Raw genomic sequence first — 19,215 nt, 5'->3', positions numbered from 1 at the left:
TCATGAATGTGACGAATGTTTGGGTTATTTTGAACGACATTTCACGTAAACAACAATAGGATGCTTCAGACATTTCAGTACAGAACAATTGGGTGCATGAGAGTATGAGACATTTTAGTTGAAGGTCAGTTGGGTGCATGAGACATTTTAGTAAAGGACAATTGGGTGCACGAGACATTTTAGTAAAGAACAATTCGGTGCACGAGACATTTTAGTAAAGAACAATTGGGTGCACGAGACATTTTAGTAAAGAGCAATTCGGTGCACGAGACATTTTAGTAAAGAACAATTGGGTGATCTCACCGCAGCTATTCTACTCGATAGTTTAATAAGAAGAAAACGATGTTAAATTTAATCCCACGTTTAAAATTAATCTTCCCCCTTTACTTTTTATTAAAAATGGAAGCCCCTGGGGGGTGATAAGTAACAACACGTTCGGTGGTAGTGTTTTTCAATCAATAATTAATCTGTTAATCGTTCCTCTCTCCTTATAACGAGATCGTGTTTCCCCCCTCCCCACGACGCTCAAACCCCTCCCCCCCCCACTTCAACTCATTTTTCAGATCCGTGAAGTTAGTTTTTAACGCCGTGCTATTAATTACCGTGAAATCCGTTCAGCGTTTTTAATTCAACCCTCAACTTATCATCGAGATTCCTCGAGGGGCAAACCGCGACCAAAAAAATGTACCTGAACTAAAGGAGAACGTGGATTTGGGTTCGACATCCAGTTTAATAATGCAACATTAAAACAGAAGCTATATTTGTTTTGGGCGAATTAAATTGTGATTTATCTCCATTCAATTATAATAGACTAACAATTCTCTAATCAAATTACACGCATTCGATTTGACGGTATTCGCTATAAGTCTTAATCTTCTCCTAGCAATCTTTCTTAACGCATGACTGCTACTTAATCTTCGTTCAATAATTCATGATTTTTTGTAGTTTGCCCTTGCCTGAATTTTATTTGTTCGGCTAAATAGAAACAGAAGGCCATAATGAAAAGTAACGGTATACTTTCAAAGCACGGCGCTAATAATCAACTCCTACCACAAACCGCTGCTATCCTGAAAAATGTCCTTTGCTACTAGTAGAGTGTATTAGTGTGATTTATGTTCGACATCGCATTATGGCCTGCGTTATATTAAAGAAAAACCACGAGTTTTTATCTTTATAAAAGAATCAACGTTTGAATCGGGCGAATAGTTCGGAAAATTGTTGTAATTTTGTTTACCGAAGTCTTTCGAAATTGAATTTAAATATAGTTCGTTCTAACTTAATCTGAAAGGAAATCTTTCCAGAACGCAATACGAATAAGTGACAAATTTAATATTTAGGCTTAAGTAATTCGGTTAGAGATGGAACCATGCGTGCGTGTACAAAGATATACTCAAAGATGTCCGCGACTAGATAAACATCCTTTCGGGATGAATCATCATCTCTTAATATTATCAGAAGTATATTATACTTCTCTTCGACGGAAGTGTACCATCGTAACATGATTCATCCCAACATCATTCCCAACATTTGGAGGAAGGCTTCTAAACCAAATCACATACGCGATAAATAATTCCCTCATCATTACTCTTTTAGTATTTGCCAAGGCGCATGTAGTTGTGGATTTTTGTCCCTGCATGTCAAGACGAAGCCTGTGCTGATTGCTGAGGTTTTAGTACCAAGCAGTTATAGAATTCACACTAGCACAGTGCGATGCCCGGAAGGGCAAACGAAATGGCTCCCTCGCTTGGGAAGAATCATGTTACATAACTACAGTATTAAGAGGATACGGAGTGTCATCCTTCTTTTATTATCCTCTTCTGATATTGACATCGTTGAGAGTGACGAACCCCTTGACCTTTAAAAATTAGAATTCATTGTTTTTGTGTATAGTATAGTGTCGGTTGCCTCTGCAGGTTCAAGTCGTAAGTTAGCTAGCAACTCGATCCTTTTTTGTCTTATCTGTTTGAGTTGTGTCCGTTTTTCACATTTTCGCGCCTTTAAATCCAGATTCCCAGTTTACCTTTTAGATATATATACTTAGCAGCTTTCAAGAAGAAAAACTAAAAATATAGATCTCCAAAGTGAATTAACTCGAAGTTATACTTCCTAAGTATTTTACCAGCAAGAATCAAGTTTATTTAAACCGAGTTATAGGGACATACGTGTCAAATTTTGGTAACGTTGGTTTAATCATTTCCAAAAAAATATCCGCGGCGCATCCAGTCGGATAAATATGGCTTTAAGAACCTGTTATCGGGATTGGATGAAACTACATCGTAAGTCACGTGGTATCCCTTTAACCTTACCTTATACTGACGGCTTAAGTATGGGATTTAAAAATCTGCAGGGCCGGAAAACACTGCGAGAGCTTATCTGCGAGGAAACGGATAGCATTCACTGCAGGGAAGCTACTATATCTTTCGACAGAAAATATAATACTGTATCCATCAGCTCATGTCAGGTGTATCGTAGCATAAGTAATATTAATATCAATTAAGTTACCACCTGTATTTTTAAAAAGTTGCACGTCATCATAAGTCTGGAGGACTATTTCAAAATGGTTGCCATTTTTTCAACTATTAGTTTCAACTTTCTATTTTGGTAAAGTGGTTTTGATCTAAACCAGGGCGAATTGCGAAGTCTTATACATGGTTTTCAGACCATACGCCAGGTTACTTGGCGCACAAAGTGCAGTACATTATAGCCACGTCTCCTGGTGTAAATGGTATCAATCCTCGTAGTCTGAAAACTATGTATTTCATGGGAACTTAGGGAAGATTATTATTGGCGTATGATCCTGGTGTTTTATTTTTTAAACCAATCATATTTTCGTTCAGGATAAATTAAGGCATATGTTAATTATTCCCCATCAAATTTAGAAAGTGGTGTTGAAGAAAAGTTCTAAAATATTAGGCAAATATATCGGAAAACCTTTTGTAATACTAAAGGAGTAAATTGTAAATAAATTTTTGTCGGGGTTTCGTTCTCTCTCTATGCAGAAAAGAGAGGTCCTTGAGAAGAGATTTCCCGTAAGATTTAGCAAAGATTTTCGGCGTAGGGGTATATATATGAACAGGCATGCTGAGCAGCGCTATAGGTTGTGCTTTTTTCCCAAATCTAAATCCGCCATCAAATTGCCGTCCTGGCTTCGCCAGCGAGAACGGAAAAAGTAGATCCTTATCTTTAATATGTAAGAGAGAGAATACCGAATAATACAATGGAGTCAAAAAAACTCCTCTGACTAAAGTAAATTAACCCTGGCTGCTTTATTATTATCAAATCCCTCAATGAATTGGGTTAGCTATTGGTGAACCCAAGGAGTTCCATCTCCATTTTGTTTGCCACAAGGGTCACTGTTTTCGAGTTATGATTTGATAAGTGTTTTAGGGATGACCACTTAATTAAATTAGAAATCATTGTCTTAATCAGTTTCTTAATTAAATTAAAGCTGAGAGCTGATTGGTCGACCACCAAAGAAGCTAGAGAGAGATGAAGACTTGGAGGATGTACGCCGGAAACCATACTGGGGATTTACCTTACTCTCTTTTATTGACCTTTTGTCTTGGGTCAGTGCCGAACGAACACACTCGGGGGCCCAATGTGATATCACAGCTGAGAGCCTAAGGCTGACCATCGGGGACCCTAGGCACGTGCCTCCAGTGCCTTGTGGATAACCCGGCTCTGTCTTTGGTAATGCGGCTTCGAATATATTAGCCATTCTGTATAGTCCGTGTAGGGTTAATCGACTTCTGATAAAGTCTATGGTTGTCGATTTGAAGTAGATAAAGCTTTGGCGGGAATGGGATAAGGCATGGGGACTTAACGTGAAACAATCTGCTATAGCCCGTATACACAGCCGTAGTAGAGGAGAGCCCGCAGCTGCCGCGCTGATAGCGAGCTATGCCTATGTACCCGCTATACGAGCTCTGCTACTGATAAAGATCAGCGACCAACTCACTCGCGCACAAAAATACTAGCTTATATATACAGCTGAGATATCCGCAGGTTGCTTCCGAAGGTTATAAATTAAAGTAATTAAGACGCCGAACCCTAATTTAGATTAAATAAGATGTATCTTATTGTGTTCAAACGGATGCTCGATTTGGATCAACCCAAGTAATGTTTTCTTGTAAACTGAAATTTTTAGTACAAGGCAAGTGATTTTTGCTGAAAAAATTGGATTGTGGGGACAACCCAAGTGATTTTAGCTGAAAAACTGAGATTTTGTGGGGACAACCGAAGTAATTTTAGCTGAAAAACTGAGATTTTGGGGATAACCCAAGTGGTTTTAGCTGAAAAACTGAGATTGTGGGGACAACCCAAGTGATTTTAGCTGAAAAACAGAACATTGTGGGGACAACCCAAGTAATTTAGCTGAAAAACTGGGAATTTGTGGGGACGACCCAAGTAATGTTTATATAATTCTGGATAAAATCCACGTGATTTTTTCCGGGAAAACATAATTTTCAGTCCAACTTCAATCAATTGAAGTTAATGAGCTTACATCTAATGATGAATATCACCTAAAACGAATGAAAAAAAACTCAAAAAAAGGTTTTGGGCTTCGCAGTCGGGTCGAGTCGGGCTGGCACGCAGATAAGCTTTTCCTCAAAAAGTAGATCGCCTAGCCCAGATAACCCCCTACTCAATGGCAGCCCTGCACACATTAAAACGAGGCGACTTTTATCACAACTTTCTCTCCTCTCCTGTGGGTCTTTTCCCTTTGATAAACAACAATTCCCGAATAAATTGAAACTTCGAATTATAGACTTTTGTCATATACATCTCTTCGGTGTGTTTTTAGTTTTCTTAAATTTTTAATTAGAATTTGGGGGAAAGCGGTAGGCCCGCCTTGTTCGGTATCAGGTGCCCAGAGATGGTAGATTAGATAATAGCTACTCAAGGTTAGCTTTAATTTCATGAAAAATATTACATTCCAAAACTTAAAAGATTATTTTTAAAAGAAAATTGTATTCCGGACCGTGCAATCGTGCGAACTAGAAAAATATATTTCTTCTTTTTTTATTATTTTATCTAATTATTAATCTGATTGATTAATCACTTTGCCTGGGCCTCGAGTCAACATTTTTTAATTCAAACCCACATCTTATTACATAAAGGGAGACTGAAATGACTCAATATATTATTTACAAACAAAATTATCCAGAGCCACGATCCACGAATGAAATCTTTATATATTAGAAAACGATTAACGCTTCTCTCTAGATCTCTCTCTATTTCCCTGCCTGGGAACTAAATCTATTAATAAATTCATTAATTAATTAGGGCTAAAAGTTTTAATTGGAATTAATTTCATTATTTATCGCGAAATAAATTTATTTGGTATAAATTTAGTAAATAACTTAACACGCGGTTTATCGTATCGTGAATTGAGCCATAAATTGGATTTAATTATTCAAACTACAGCGATTGTCGAGACGAGGCTGATTTACAGGTGGGGTTTCATCCCCCATACGTCCCCTCCCCCCCCGCGTATCCCTTCTCCCCGCTTTGTTGAAATCCCTCCATATTCTAGCTTAAACTCGAGCTAGTGGTCGCCTCATTAGGTCCTCAACAAGTAGCTAACCAGGGAAACCTCAACAATTTGTAATGCGATATATATATAGTTCCCTGTTAGGTTCTATAATACATTGAATATACGACATTCATTTAGAAGTTAGTAATTAGAAGTTAGATATAAACCCCCCGAAGTTCATGATTCGAAGTCAGCTAGGCAAAAGCTATATACGTTGATGATATATTTTCAAAATGCTTGCATGCATGCTTGGATTAAATTATATAGGATATATACCTGGTTTTTATCTATAATACATAATTAAGTTTAGATTTCGATATAGCAGACTTCCGTCGTACTGAATATAAGGTTGATATTATAAAATATACAGGGTGAGTCAGGTCAACTCAACCACGATGTTGTCGAAAATTAATATTCTCCTTTAATATTGAAATTTATGACCTGTATATACAACTCTTTATGATACACCCTGTATATTCGTTTCCGACTGTTATCAGAGATCAGTTGAAATGTTATTATAAACCAAAACAAAAATATGTATTTAATTCTAGTAAAATCGCGGAAGCATCGATGCGTTACTGACGAAAATATTTGGAGGTCCTCTTGTATGCTAAGGACTATGGAAGGTCAACAAAAACACCCCTTTGGTAGTTGTCCCATTTGACAAAAATCTCTTGGTGGGCGGTAAAATAGACCAAAGAATCAAAAATTCAAAATAGGCCTCTGCTGCGTGATGATGAAATCTGGCACTCTCAGGCTGATCAGCTTTTTATGCAGTTGAACTTCTTAGATATTTCTTTTATCGTCAAGCAAAGATTTTAGATTGAATATTGTTGGTTATCAATTTAGTTATTAGTCCTCTTTCTAAACGACTCGACAAAATTACTGAGACAGATAAAGACCGTCTTATCTCTTATTCCTTATAACCGAAGATAAAAGTAACTAAAACGCTCCCCAATAACTAAAATTTTATCTTAATTTAACCAAGTTGATATATATAAAACTAAAATCATTTTTAAGATCAGCGCGTAATCTTTTAAATTTAATTTCTCTTCAAATTATTAATTCTAGAACAAATAGGCCTACATTTCTTTTAATTTAAGAGATAACTATATCGTTTAATTTGAGAATCTCGTTGCCTTCCCCCTTTCCCCTTGTCTCTATTGAAAGAAAGACGTGGACAGATTAAAATCTTGGTAATTTTATAGAGGTCATGAAATATTTTTTTGTTATCTGTTCTTTTAATAATTCTTTAGTGATGAGTTTCCGGTCTCGTCTAAGTTCTAACCCTAAGGCCAATTAACCATTGAAAAAAAGGAGTTTATTGACGTATATAGCTTGAAGGTTAGGTTATTACGTCGTTCAAATTAAGATGAAAATCACCTCTAATCAGACAAAAAATCTAATTAAAGGGTATAACTTTTGAATTATTCGGTTTTAAGGGTTCCAGAGCTTTTGAATATTCCTGCAGATTTTGCAAATATAGCAAGTATTTATTGAAGTTCTTAACTATACAGGGTGTTTCTGATAGGTCTGCATGCATAAATTAAGGGGGATGTTATTTGGGAAATCAATTTTGAGTCCAAAATGTAACTTCTATCTCCATTTTGTATGGCACAAGGGACACCGTTTTCAAGTTAAGATTGGAATATCAGTATTTTACGGATGACCCCCTCAAATTTAATTAAGAAACTGATTAAGACAATGATTTCTAATTTAATTAATTAAGGGGTCATCCCTGAAACATTGTCTCTCAGGGCAAAATTTCATAGAACATTTTTGACTCAAAATCCCCCTAGACTTAACAGAAACACCCTGTATATTGGGCTTGTGGAAAATCACCAGAGTATTTGGTCGATAATTCGTTCTATCTTTATCTAGGGACCAATCGTTTCTTATACTAGCGATAAGGCGACTTAGAAAATTCTTATCTCCATGAAGATATTAAATTTACAAAAAAAGAAAAGAGAAATAGGGAGAAAGAAAGGCCTCGTCCGGGTAAACACTCGCTGCGTGTTGTGATAAGTTTTAGATTAATATCCCATATAGAAAAAGTGATATGGAAATATCCTGAAAAATAACGAATATCCTCTCCCCTATCAACGACCTCAACTTATTCTTAAAAATATATATAAGTGATAAGATAAAATCGTATATAGGGTCCACACACACGTCCATGTCTTCTCACGTGTTACTATCAATGATAGGGTACCGGCAAAACCCGGTCTTCACCCGCCTTCCAACACTATGACACTGCCAATACTTGATCCACTTCATTTTCATCAAATATTTTAATAAAATACAATCATATTCAAATTATGTTCTGACGTTTAATATACGATATAAGTTTCTGACATATTTGCATGTCATAGTATGCGTATCAATAGCGCGGTACTTGTTGGTCATTATGTGCAGGGTAAAAATGCTATCGTTATAATTGGAAATGAGTTTTTGATTATAAACACGATGGGATGATTGTTGTTTATAATATATAACAATCCTCTTACGGTGTGGTTTTAAGCTTAGAGTAGACGTCTCCGTTTAAAATTAAGGGTGATGAAGAATTTTGGTAATTGAACTACGTCCCATTGCGTCGCGTCAACAGCTAGGGATGGGTATGATTGAAAGAGTTATTGTCAGACTCACGTTTGAGAGGCTTAGGATTTGATTGTTTTCTCCTCGACATCAGTAAATGTTGTCCCGAAATGCGGGAATGTCTCTCCTCCTAGCATTCGAACCTTGAATTCGGAGAATGTCCCAAAAGAAGGAATTATGTCCAACACTACAATTAACTACATAAACTTTCAAATGTCCGAGCGACCACCGTTGTCGGTGCACCCACGAGTCCGTTCACTATCTATTACCGTCTCTTACCGACAACAATGTATATTACACAATATATTAGCGTTTGAAGCAGCAGCAATTGACTGTCCAACGCGTTTGTCGGGTATAGCGAACACGAGGTTTCGGTTAACTTCTGGTTTTCTCGGTTTCTGTAGCCGACCGTCTTTCGGCTTCGGAGTTTGACTCCGTACTAAAACGCTTTCGTTGGTGGTGCGTTTCTCCGGTTGCTGCATGCCCTATCAGTTACAACAGAGATGGAGACAGAGGCGGGTCGTTTGACAGCGCAGCGCCACCTGCACGTGTTGCAAAGCCAGTCAGCAAAATCAACTTGTTTAAAGACCGCCTTTCGCGAGACTTCTCCCAGAGACACCCTATTTATTAACTCCGGCTTGTAAAGTAATTGACGTACGCCCTGCTACCTAACCTGACCATCAAATAATCTAGCTCCTAGGCGAGGGGCGAACAGCTTCCAGTACATCCAGTCTGCTGTAATCAACTCTCGGATACTGCTAATACCAGAAGGGGATATTAGAAGAAGGGTGACACTCTGTATCCTCTTAATACTTTAGTTACGTAACATGATCCTCCCCGGGCTCACCCTTTTTGTTTTCTCTCCTACTCATCAAACTTCAGATGGGTATCGCACCGCACAGTGTGAATTCTATTACTGTTTGGTACTAAATCCCCAGCAGTCAACCAACAAACCTCGTCTTGAGGTGTGACAAAGATCCACGAGGGCACCTTGGCAAATAGTTACGTCCATGTTACAATTACCCCGTTTTGTGGTATACACTTCTCTCGAAGAGAAGTATTATATACTTCTCCTAATGCTCCAACTTCTCCCAAATACATAGGTTCGCGATTGGAGGTGATAGATTTGGGACCTGAAGTTCAAAGAGTCGGTCAGTTTTTAGAGGGAGAAAGAGGAAGGAGTAAGAGAGAAAAGGAGAGGGAGAGAGAAGGATCCATTTCTGACAAATGAAGACGAATCAGGTTGTGAATAAAAAAAGAGGAACCCCCTAATTTAGCGGTGGCCGATAACAAACTTTCCTAGGAATGTTAAATTGGTGGTTTTATCTACTTTTTACCATCTGAGTGTAAAAACTCTCATTCCGTAATGAGACCCTCATTATACCTGAGCTAAATTTCGTATATACTTCTATAGAATTGGCCAAAGAAGATATATAATACCAGAAATTGAGTTATAAGTAACCGACGTTGCCATTGTTTTAAAAGTTATCTTTGTTGCTCCCCACGTGACTCTAATGGTGATGGATTGTACCATTTAAGCTTAACCTCTTCACTAGCTCTTGGCGAAAAATTCAAAATTGTGTTTTGTGAAAATTATGTGAGACATCTGGTATTGAAATTAGTTAGCTTATGATCAGACTCAAATATTAAAAATTGCGTTCATGACTTCATGGTCGGGTTAATTTTAAAAGGTCAACTTTAAAGATATTTTATTCACAATATAAATTAATGGCTAATCAATATGTCGTTCGTTTAATTGTGAAATATAATTGACTTTTAAGAATATTCACCAAAAGATAAGCTTTAAAATTACCTACCCCCTTACACCCCCCCCCCGAGCAACCCCAAACCCCTAGCTGAAATCCTCTCGGCAACAAAATCAAGCTATCAAAATTTTCCAAAGCTTTGTAGGTCATTCCATCCAATCTATAGAGTCGAACCCCCTCCCCGGAATATATTCCCTTGAAAAATAGGCCTATAACGAGAACGGGAGGGGGGGAACATCCCCCTCCCCCCCGATAAGGCGGCCACCAGGCGAAAAGTTCGCCTTTGCCTTTATAGATACCAGGCGACCTTTAAAGGTAATGTGAACCCCGGAGTTATATAATAATCACTTTTAATGAACAAGTGTTTAACGAATTAGAAGTAACTTTAATCCATATCGCCGGAAGTTAGGCTTATCTCGGGATACGAGGAAGGGAGAAATTCGTCTGTCGTCTGCTATACAATACGATTTTGCCTTCGTAGCAGACGACTGACTAATTCCTTACCGTTGTCCGTTATTCGCCTTCACGAATCAAGAGATAAGCCTTAGTTCCTGCGATAGAGGATAAGGCGGATTCTTTACCTCTTTAGAACATTGACCGTTGGCTTTCTATTCCTTCAATATTTACAATTATAAAAGTAGATAACTTTGCAGTTGATGCCATGTTCCCTTTAAAGCGTGGAAGGGTGTAGGTGAGGTGTTCTCTTGGTCAGATGGGGCTCTGAGATAAAGGGGGTCCAGCGCGTGGCGTTGGGGCTTATCCGACCCCCGGACTAAAACAGATAAGGTATAAACGTAGCTGGCAGCCGCCGGCCAACGCCTGATAAGAGACCTTCCCCCACTCCCCCCCCCAACTTTCACTTTCATCTCAGGACCAAAGTTCAACAGGGGTTAAACCCAAACCAAATCTAAAATAGATTAGAAAATTAGAAAAGCCTATTTAGAAATATCGCTTACTACCCGTTGAAAATTCCGTGAACCCCCATACCCCAAAACGTTAACCTCTTATCTCGCTTTAAAACTATTGGAAAATTCGTTTAGGGGAAAATGGGGGTAGGGGTCAGTCAATCTCGACCCCCCTTCCTTAATTTAAAGGAAAAGTATCTTAAATCATTTGATCTTTATCAATAAAATCTCATAGATGTTGGAAGAAAATTGGGGCGTACCTAAATAGATAGTGATTAAGATCTTTAAGTTTAAAAGAAATGATTATACTATACCTTTAAATTTTAAATCAATTAAAATTGTTGCGGCATTGGAGTAGGAGGGGTAAGGGGTACGAGCCCACAGAGTTAAAATATAGAATATATACTTTCAATATGACGCTTTATTCCCCACTCTTATCTGCTTGTCTCTCTCCCTCCCCCCGGGGTGGTGGTGGTTGGGGGGGTTACGTCGGACTGTTGCAGGCTCTGAAATCTCTGTTCCGATTGCAGTACATAGCGTTCAGGGCCTTTTGCCTTTGCCGACTCGTTTCCTTATCAGTTTCAGGCCGCTAGAGACCTTATCTTCTTCTCTCTCCTCTGGCCCCGAAAAGAGACTCTCGGACGAACTGACGGACTGGACGGGGGTCTGGGGAAAGGGGGGGGTGTTGCCCCCCCATCAGCTATCTTTCCTTTTCGTAGGAGAGCGTGCGATGCCAGCATCCCGGAGATTATCGCTCGTCGCTTTCCTTGTACGAGACTACGGTCTATGAGGAGAATGGGGTAGATCAGCCCCTGGAAGGTTCGGGTGGGCCTCTCCGGAAAGCGAGGATAGATGGGAGGATATCTTTTAGGAGCCAGCAAGCAAAATGTCCCTCACGGTATCGGGTCCCAACGCGTGCTAACATTTGTTTTGAAAGAAGTCACCCGAGTGTTCTGTATATACGTCAATACGTCAATGTTATTCTGGCCTCCGTAAGACATGAGATTTGTTAGAATTAGGACTAATTTGAAAAGGTTTTCAATTTAGGCTTAGTAAAAGTTCTCCTTGCGCTGGTGTCCTTTACCCCTTTGCTGAATTAAAACTGACGTGATTTCTTAGGCTTAATTTGAAAAAGCTAGTCAGTCACTCGGTTTCACGTGTCTCGCGCTCGTGTATTTAACCTTTAACCCGTGCTGAATATGTGAACCTTTTCCCGCCTAGAACTTTGCGTTTAATTTTTTTTCATTTAGGATAACTCTAATTGGATTTACCTAACTCTGAAAGCACTTTGGTTTGGTTGATCTTCAGCACTGGTTTGTCAGTGGTGGCGTCCCTTATCTTTTGATGGTATATGTGGGGGTTCAAAGGGGGGAGGGGGGAGGATAGAGATAAGGAAACGCGAGTTTTCCCGCTTAATATATTCGGCCACTGATAAGGTGTTTATTTTTAGGGTTCCCCCTAACATTCCGGCAACACTGCGCAACTCTAGATTACGCAGCGCGACTGATAACGAATTTCTAGGATCTCTCTCGCTCGCTTTTTCAAAGCCGTCATTCAATACGCATGCGTTTAACCAACTCGGAACGAAAATTGATGATACTTTCATCGATGAAGTTCTATATCAGTTTATTATCTTTAATTTAGGTCTAATTATACTTTGTTAAGTTTAAGTTTCAAGTTAGGCTTAACAAAAATTTATCCGAGGGATGTGAACTCCGAACTATACATTCGATAACTTCGGTTATTAATTTGCTTTTATTTTTAATTAAATAGTGACCAAGTCTTAAGGAATATATATGTATAGGTGTTGCAACTTGAGAATCAGTCAAAAATTGGCGCGGTTTTCTTAAGGAGTGTGTTCCTAGTGAGAATGCAATTTCTATAAAGTCTCCTAAATCCCACTTTCTCGAAAATCCAGGCTGGTGATCCCAAGTGACCTCACGAACCAATTTCGAAGACAAAACTCGAAAAAGAAAAACAATAGGAAAGATTCCACCCCCCCCCTTACTCTATACCCACAATGCCCTACGTTAAAAAATAACCCAACATTCGCTATAGACGCGAGGACCAAGTCACTGTTGTATTCTGGGAGTTGTCTCGACTTGAATTTAGTACAATTGGTTATCGTTCAGTTGAAGTCAAATGACGTACCTCTCGGAACAGGCATTTAAAGTCGTAAAATTTGTGCCCGATTATTTGTTAGTCCCGAGTTTGTGATATTTTTTCTCTACCAGATAGCCAGCCGAAGAAACGGTCAAGCTCTCTTGGGTCCAGCCTAAACTTTTTCTCCTTTTTGCAAAAACTGGACAATCTTATACGCCTCCGAAAAAAATGTGATAGAAATTCGTTTAAAACTTGTAAAGAAAAAATACTCTCTGTCATAGTAGATAAAATGGTTACGGGACCATGTAGGTCACTCCAGATGACATTTTAGAGTGGTCATAGGTAGCTATTGGTATATGGGCAAAGACAAAATGAGAGAGAGAACGAGGTGTGGCCAGGGGTCATTCTCAACTATTTCATCTACGATTTTTGATTCTAGGCGGTTAAAGCGAGAGAAAAAAGAAGGTCCGTAGTGTTATCACTTAAAAAAATCCCGGACGCAACAAGCGAACGAGGGGGAACTGCCCCCCAACCCCCGTCTCCGTTTTTGTTTGATGGAGTTTTACAACCAGAAGTCTGTTGGTTACTGATAGTGATTCTCCCCCTTTCACCCTTCGTAATACGTGCGTTTTTTTTAGCTTGGACGTCGGGGTCCGAGGGACTGTTACAGGGTATACTGGTCAAAGGAGAGAGTGGACTTATCTTGGACAGCAGTCTGTTGTTTGGAAGCAAAGCGATAACGCTATGCCATACCTATATATATAGACGCCCCCCCCCTAGCTCCCGCAACCCCCGACCGACAGAATACCCCCACTGACACCATATATATACGCCTAAAAAACCTGAAGCCCCCTTTTAGGGGACATCGCTTAATTACCATTTACAAAAGGTATCCCATTAAAATCTTTTATAAGCACCTATTAATACATAGAAATTATCAATGAAAGTACGTGGTTATCGCCTATCACCAAAATTTTGGATTGGTATAACTTCAGTTTAATTATGATGACGAGGAAATCCTTTCAGGGCATGGTAGCCCTAATTGTCCTCTATCTAACGGTATTAAATACTTGCGTCTATATTCATTAGAACTCGAGATGGGCTTTAAATTATATAAAACTAAATTTTGGTTTCGACCTCCAACTTTGATAGGTCATAACTCTAGTTCAGAACTACTTACAAGAAAATCCGTTGGGAATATAATAGTCTTAATTGTCCTGTATCTAAAATCAATTGGTTCTACATTAATCAGAACTCGAATGAATAAGATTTGAAAATATTTCTTCTATATTTTGCCTTCACGAAAAATAATGAAATTTTCTTATGGTTCGACCCCGGTCAAGGTGTGTATGTGTGTATTTTATTTTTTATTTTTTTTGGCGCGCTGTCAGGTTGGTCAGTCAGTCGAGGGAGCTTTATCTTAGGGGAGCCACACCGATGGAGATCCGAAGTGGACCGTGAAAGAGTCCGGTGTTAGGCTCTTCCCTCCCTCCTACGTCCCCTACATCCGCGCAGGACCCAGAAGACCCCCGAAAAAAATAATAAAAAATTGATAAACTTTAAAAGTAACAGCCGGTTCAAAAAAGATAGCGCCTTTTTCTCTAAATTTTAAGCTCGCTCGCGCCAACACACCTAGACCTAGCTCGAGGAAAATGAAAAATTGATTTAATAACTTTGAAAATAAAAAAAATCGAGAACAATATCTGACGTCTCCGATCCTGAAGAAATAAATAGGTTATGTGAACTACAACAGTGAACATTTTGGGATAAAAATTAGCCAGATCAGGAATGCATATAGATTTCTTTCACTTGGAATGTTTAAGAGGCCATAGACCCAATACTAATATCTCATTGACGGTAAGGGGAAGGGCTTAAAACTTTGTGAAGCCGCTGGCTTCTCCTTCCTCGCATTTCATTGGCTATAGGACAACTGTCGACGTAAAGATAACTTGTTTATATTCGGTCACGGGAGTCACGGTGCAGATCGCTACCTACGTTAATGTTACGTGATTTCTAAGTTCAAATACATTCGTTGTGACGTCAGGGGTCACAGGGGTGACGGTTTTTACACATCCTCCATTCTAATTCAAGCAGAAAGGCCCTGAAAATGACCTGTTAACGATACCAAGTGGAAGAAATCTAGGTATTTCTGCAGCCAGATCATAATTAAGTAATGTATTGAAATTGGGGGTAAGGGGGAACGTCAACAAAGGCTGAAGCCCTTTAGTGTCTCTAGTAAGCTAGTAATAAAGTAATTACTATACAGCTGCACCTCGTTTTAATAAATAGTTTTCTGTCTTTTTATCGTATTGAATTCCCAACCATTATTGGAACGAAATCAGAATTTGCGAAAAAACATTAAACGTTTCCTTCAAGTTGCGATTACGCTTTGGGGAGAAAAAAAATTTAACAGTTTCCTTTTTAAAGGTAATATGACACTACCTTAGTCGTTCCCTTTTAACTTTATTCGAGCTAAAGAGTAGTATGGTGTATTTCGTATTCTCTTCGATGAGAAAGTATTTTTGGGTCGTTAAAATAGAGAGGCGCAAAGGGGAGACGTCGTACTTTTTCGAGTTCTTTATTGTTTTGGGCTTTGTCAAATTTCATTGTTCTTCGACGTTGAGTCGGAAAAAGGGAACATTTTTAACTCTTTTCCCGAGCCGCGATACTAGTCGGGGGAGTTTCCTTGCTCAAAAAGTCAATCGTAATGATAAAAAATTGGTATGAGCATTTCCTCCAAGCCCCTAGCTTACTCCTTATTTCCTAACCGAGATAAAGGCGCGTCTCGACGCATTTTCATCAGGAATATAACAGGTACTTAATTTAAAACAATTTTAATCATATCAGAAGGGGATAATAGAAGAAGAGTGACACCCCGTATCCTCTTAATACTCTAGATATGTAGCATGATTCTTCCCAGTTGTTTGCTCTCCCTCTCATCAAACTTCTGATGGGCATCACACCGTGCTTAGGTTAATTCTATAACTGTTTGGTAGGTACTAAATCCTCAGTAATCAACCCATAAACCTTGATTGTCTTGACGTGGGACAAAAATGACCACAAGCGCATGCGCCTTGGCAAATAGTTAAGCCCTAATAGAGTAATGATGACGGAACTATTTATCGCGTATGTGATTCGGTTGTTGTGATGTTGGGTAGGAAGAATCATGTTACAATTACCCTCCCGCTTTGTGGTTGGTACACTTCTCTCGAAGAGAAGTATTATATACTTCTGATCCGAAATAGAAGCTTAATTTAGTTTTGTTGCTATATATTCATGAGTATAAGGAATAGCTTCATGATGCTCGTATTGTAATAAGAATTCATTTTCTTGGTTTGTACGATAAAATGCGGGAGTTTATTCCCCCGCTGCTCAATCTAACATTACCGATTTCGTTAATCACTTTTTACACCTCACCATGCAGTTTGCGGATCGTTTCAAATTGGGCGAAGGGAGTAATGTTTTCCAAGCCACTCAAATACTACATGTACTAGGGGAAGAGAAACTCTATTAGCGCCCAATTTTTAAACCCAATACGATAAGAAATATACTTTTTAGGACAAAAGAGACCTTACTTCCGAATTGAAAACATTTATGGGGCTTTCAAAAAAAAAAAAATAAGGTCCTCCCTTTGCCGTAAAAAAAAACTTCATTTCAAAGTATCGTGATTTGAAAGTATAATCCCTTGTGGGGAATTAAATTTTGTTGGGGGGCCATTATTGTACCCAACTTTTATTTAAAAGGCCCTAATCGGTTTTTGTTCCCACAATTTTTTGGGCAATTAAAAAGTTAGGTACTACAATAATTTTTAATGAAGCGAGAAAAATTACCGTCACTAATCGTTTCCATGACGTGAACTTTCACCTCTCTCAGTAACCCCTCACTTTCTAAAGCGCCAACTATTTGTAACTGTGGATGAGCTACACTACCCAGCGTTACCCCGCTGTTTGAAGTGATTTGAAACCGTAAAGAGTTTCTTATCCTCATAGACACTAAAAAGAAAATAGTATTTATGAAATATCGGCACTTTTTTTTTTTACAACTCCATTAACCAACTTTCTCTAAGTTGGTTGTAGGAAAATAACAACAGAAGCCTTAGTCTTAAACCGATTAATATGAATTATAATTGGCTCTTGGAAATCTATATAACCTGACCCCCCCATAACACTCCCCCCAATTGGGTAAGAGCCCCCTGGGGGAAGGGGGATAGGTAGAATAAAACATTCTACAATCTATATTTTTTGCTTCTAAGCGATTTATTGAAAGTGAATTTAAGTCAATAATATATGACGGAGGAAAGGTAAAGACCCCCTCCATCCCCTCCTTTCAAGCCCCCCCCCCAAAACCTCTTAAGGCCATTTTGGCTTCATTATCGAAGATCTAGTGGGGGTCAAACCCCCACCCCATGGCCGAGCCACAAGGTGGTGGTGCTTGGTGCTGGTACTATCCGCTTCTGTCCCCAAATTTGCTTATAAATCAGAAGGCGAATAAACCTCGGCTACGACCGATAATACTTTACCTCCACAACCCCCCCCCCATCCCCGGGGGTGACACCCCCAATCGTTTTATATTTTTATATCCTGTATGTTTAGTCCCCGTTCGCACTTACATTGGATTTTTAGGCGTATTTAATTTGTAAATTCATGGAACGTATTTATTGAGTGGCTTGGAAATTTTTTTATAATTTTAGTGCTTTTTTCCAAGGTGCTTAAAGACAATAACAAAATTAGACAGTGCAGTTAGTGAGTATGTTTAGTCCCCGTTCGCACTTACATTGGATTTTTAGGTGTATTTAATTTGTAAATTCATGGAACGTGTTTATTGAGTGACTTGGAATCGCTTGGAATTTTTTTATTTAATTTTAATGCTTTTTTCCAAGGTGCTTAAAGACTATATCAAAATTAGATAGTGTAGTTAGTGAGAGGCGTGTATAGTAGTAAAACCAGAAGGTAAAAATGTGTTGATTTTATAAAATACAGGGTGTTTCTGATAAGCCTGACATAAATAAAGGGGGATGTTCTTTGGGTGTTTTTGAGTCGAAAATGTATGTAACTTCTATCTCCATTTTGTTTGCCCTAAGGGACACTGTTTTCGAGTTAAGATTGTCCCAAGTATTTTACGTATGACCCCTTAAATTTAACTAAGAAACTGATTTAGACAAGGAGGCCAGGCTTCAGGTGTTACACAAGGAGACCAGGCAGACTCCCTGCATGGTAGAGTATAAAAGCCAGTTATTTTTTGGTTCAAATGCGAACACACCGTAACTCTATAGATATTGGCGTAACCTAACCGTTCTATTTAAATTGATGGGGCCTTACACGATTTGGTATAGCGTTAGTACGGGGTAGGGGGCGAGTATTGGGGCTGCTAGCTTCTTTTGGAAATCACCTAGGTAGAAAGATGAGAAGAGAACAAGCGGACTTTATCGGGGGAGCTGTCCCGCAGAATCGCTGACAGCCGATTTATAATTGGATCGTTTTCCTCGCCCCCCCCTCCCGCCATCTATGGGGCTGTAACCCCCCCCCCCTCGCGACAAAGATTAGAACGGAACGGCACGGCAGCAGCTACCAACGAAAATATGGAGTTTGCTTATTTGGCGCCCACCACAGAGATATCTCTTTAATAACTCACTTGGCGCTGAGCTTTTATCAGTCGAACCCCCCCTTTTCCCTATCTATTCTATTCTTCGGGGCTGTCCCCCCATCTCTCTTCCCCCTTCCAAATGCTATATTAGTTATCGCGCTATTAGTTAAAAGCGTTAGAAATAGAGGTTCGATAAGTAGAATTGGCCGGCCTTTAGCTATAGCCAACTTTTCAAAGATAGCCCCAATTATTAAGCCATCCGCATTTTGCTACCTATTTTATAGATATATATATATTGAGACTGTGCCTTTAGAATTTTTATTGAGACTGTGCCTTTAGAATTTTTTATTGAGACTGTGCCTTTAGAATTTTTATTGAGACTGTGCCTATAGAATTTTTATTGAGACTGTGCCTTTAGAATTTTTATTGAGACTGTGCCTTTAGAATTTTTATTGAGACTGTGCCTTTAGAATTTTTATTGAGACTGTGCCTTTAGAATTTTTATTGAGACTGTGCCTTTAGAAATTTTTATTGAGACTGTGCCTTTGGAATTTTTATTGAGACTAGCCTTTAGAATTTTTATCGATACTGTGCCTTTAGAATTTTTATTGAGACTGTGCCTTTGGAATTTTTATTGAGACTAGCCTTTAGAATTTTTATCGATACTGTGCCTTTAGAAATTTTTATTGAGACTGGGCCTTTAGAATTTTTATTGAGACTGTGCCTT

General features: G+C 38.8%; 1 protein-coding gene across 1 annotated transcript in view; it reads right to left on the bottom strand.

The window, feature by feature from the left end:
- The window catches only part of ush (Zinc finger protein ush), a 55,510-nt gene extending 46,943 nt beyond the window's left edge, over positions 1-8,567 (bottom strand). The window contains exon 1 of the mRNA XM_089847557.1: positions 8,183-8,567. Coding sequence (XP_089703683.1) covers positions 8,183-8,222 — 40 coding nt within the window. The 5' untranslated portion in view covers positions 8,223-8,567. The remainder of the gene's footprint in view (positions 1-8,182) is intronic.
- Between the last annotated feature and the right edge of the window lie 10,648 nt (positions 8,568-19,215).

The sequence above is a fragment of the Phalangium opilio genome, unplaced genomic scaffold (genome assembly GCF_054372755.1).
Source record: "Phalangium opilio isolate 3A_F unplaced genomic scaffold, DU_Popi_V2 ptg000082l_1, whole genome shotgun sequence".
Lineage (NCBI taxonomy): Eukaryota > Metazoa > Arthropoda > Arachnida > Opiliones > Phalangiidae > Phalangium > Phalangium opilio.
The sequence above is the reverse complement of the archived record's forward strand: the minus strand, read 5'-3'. Positions and strand labels throughout refer to the sequence as shown.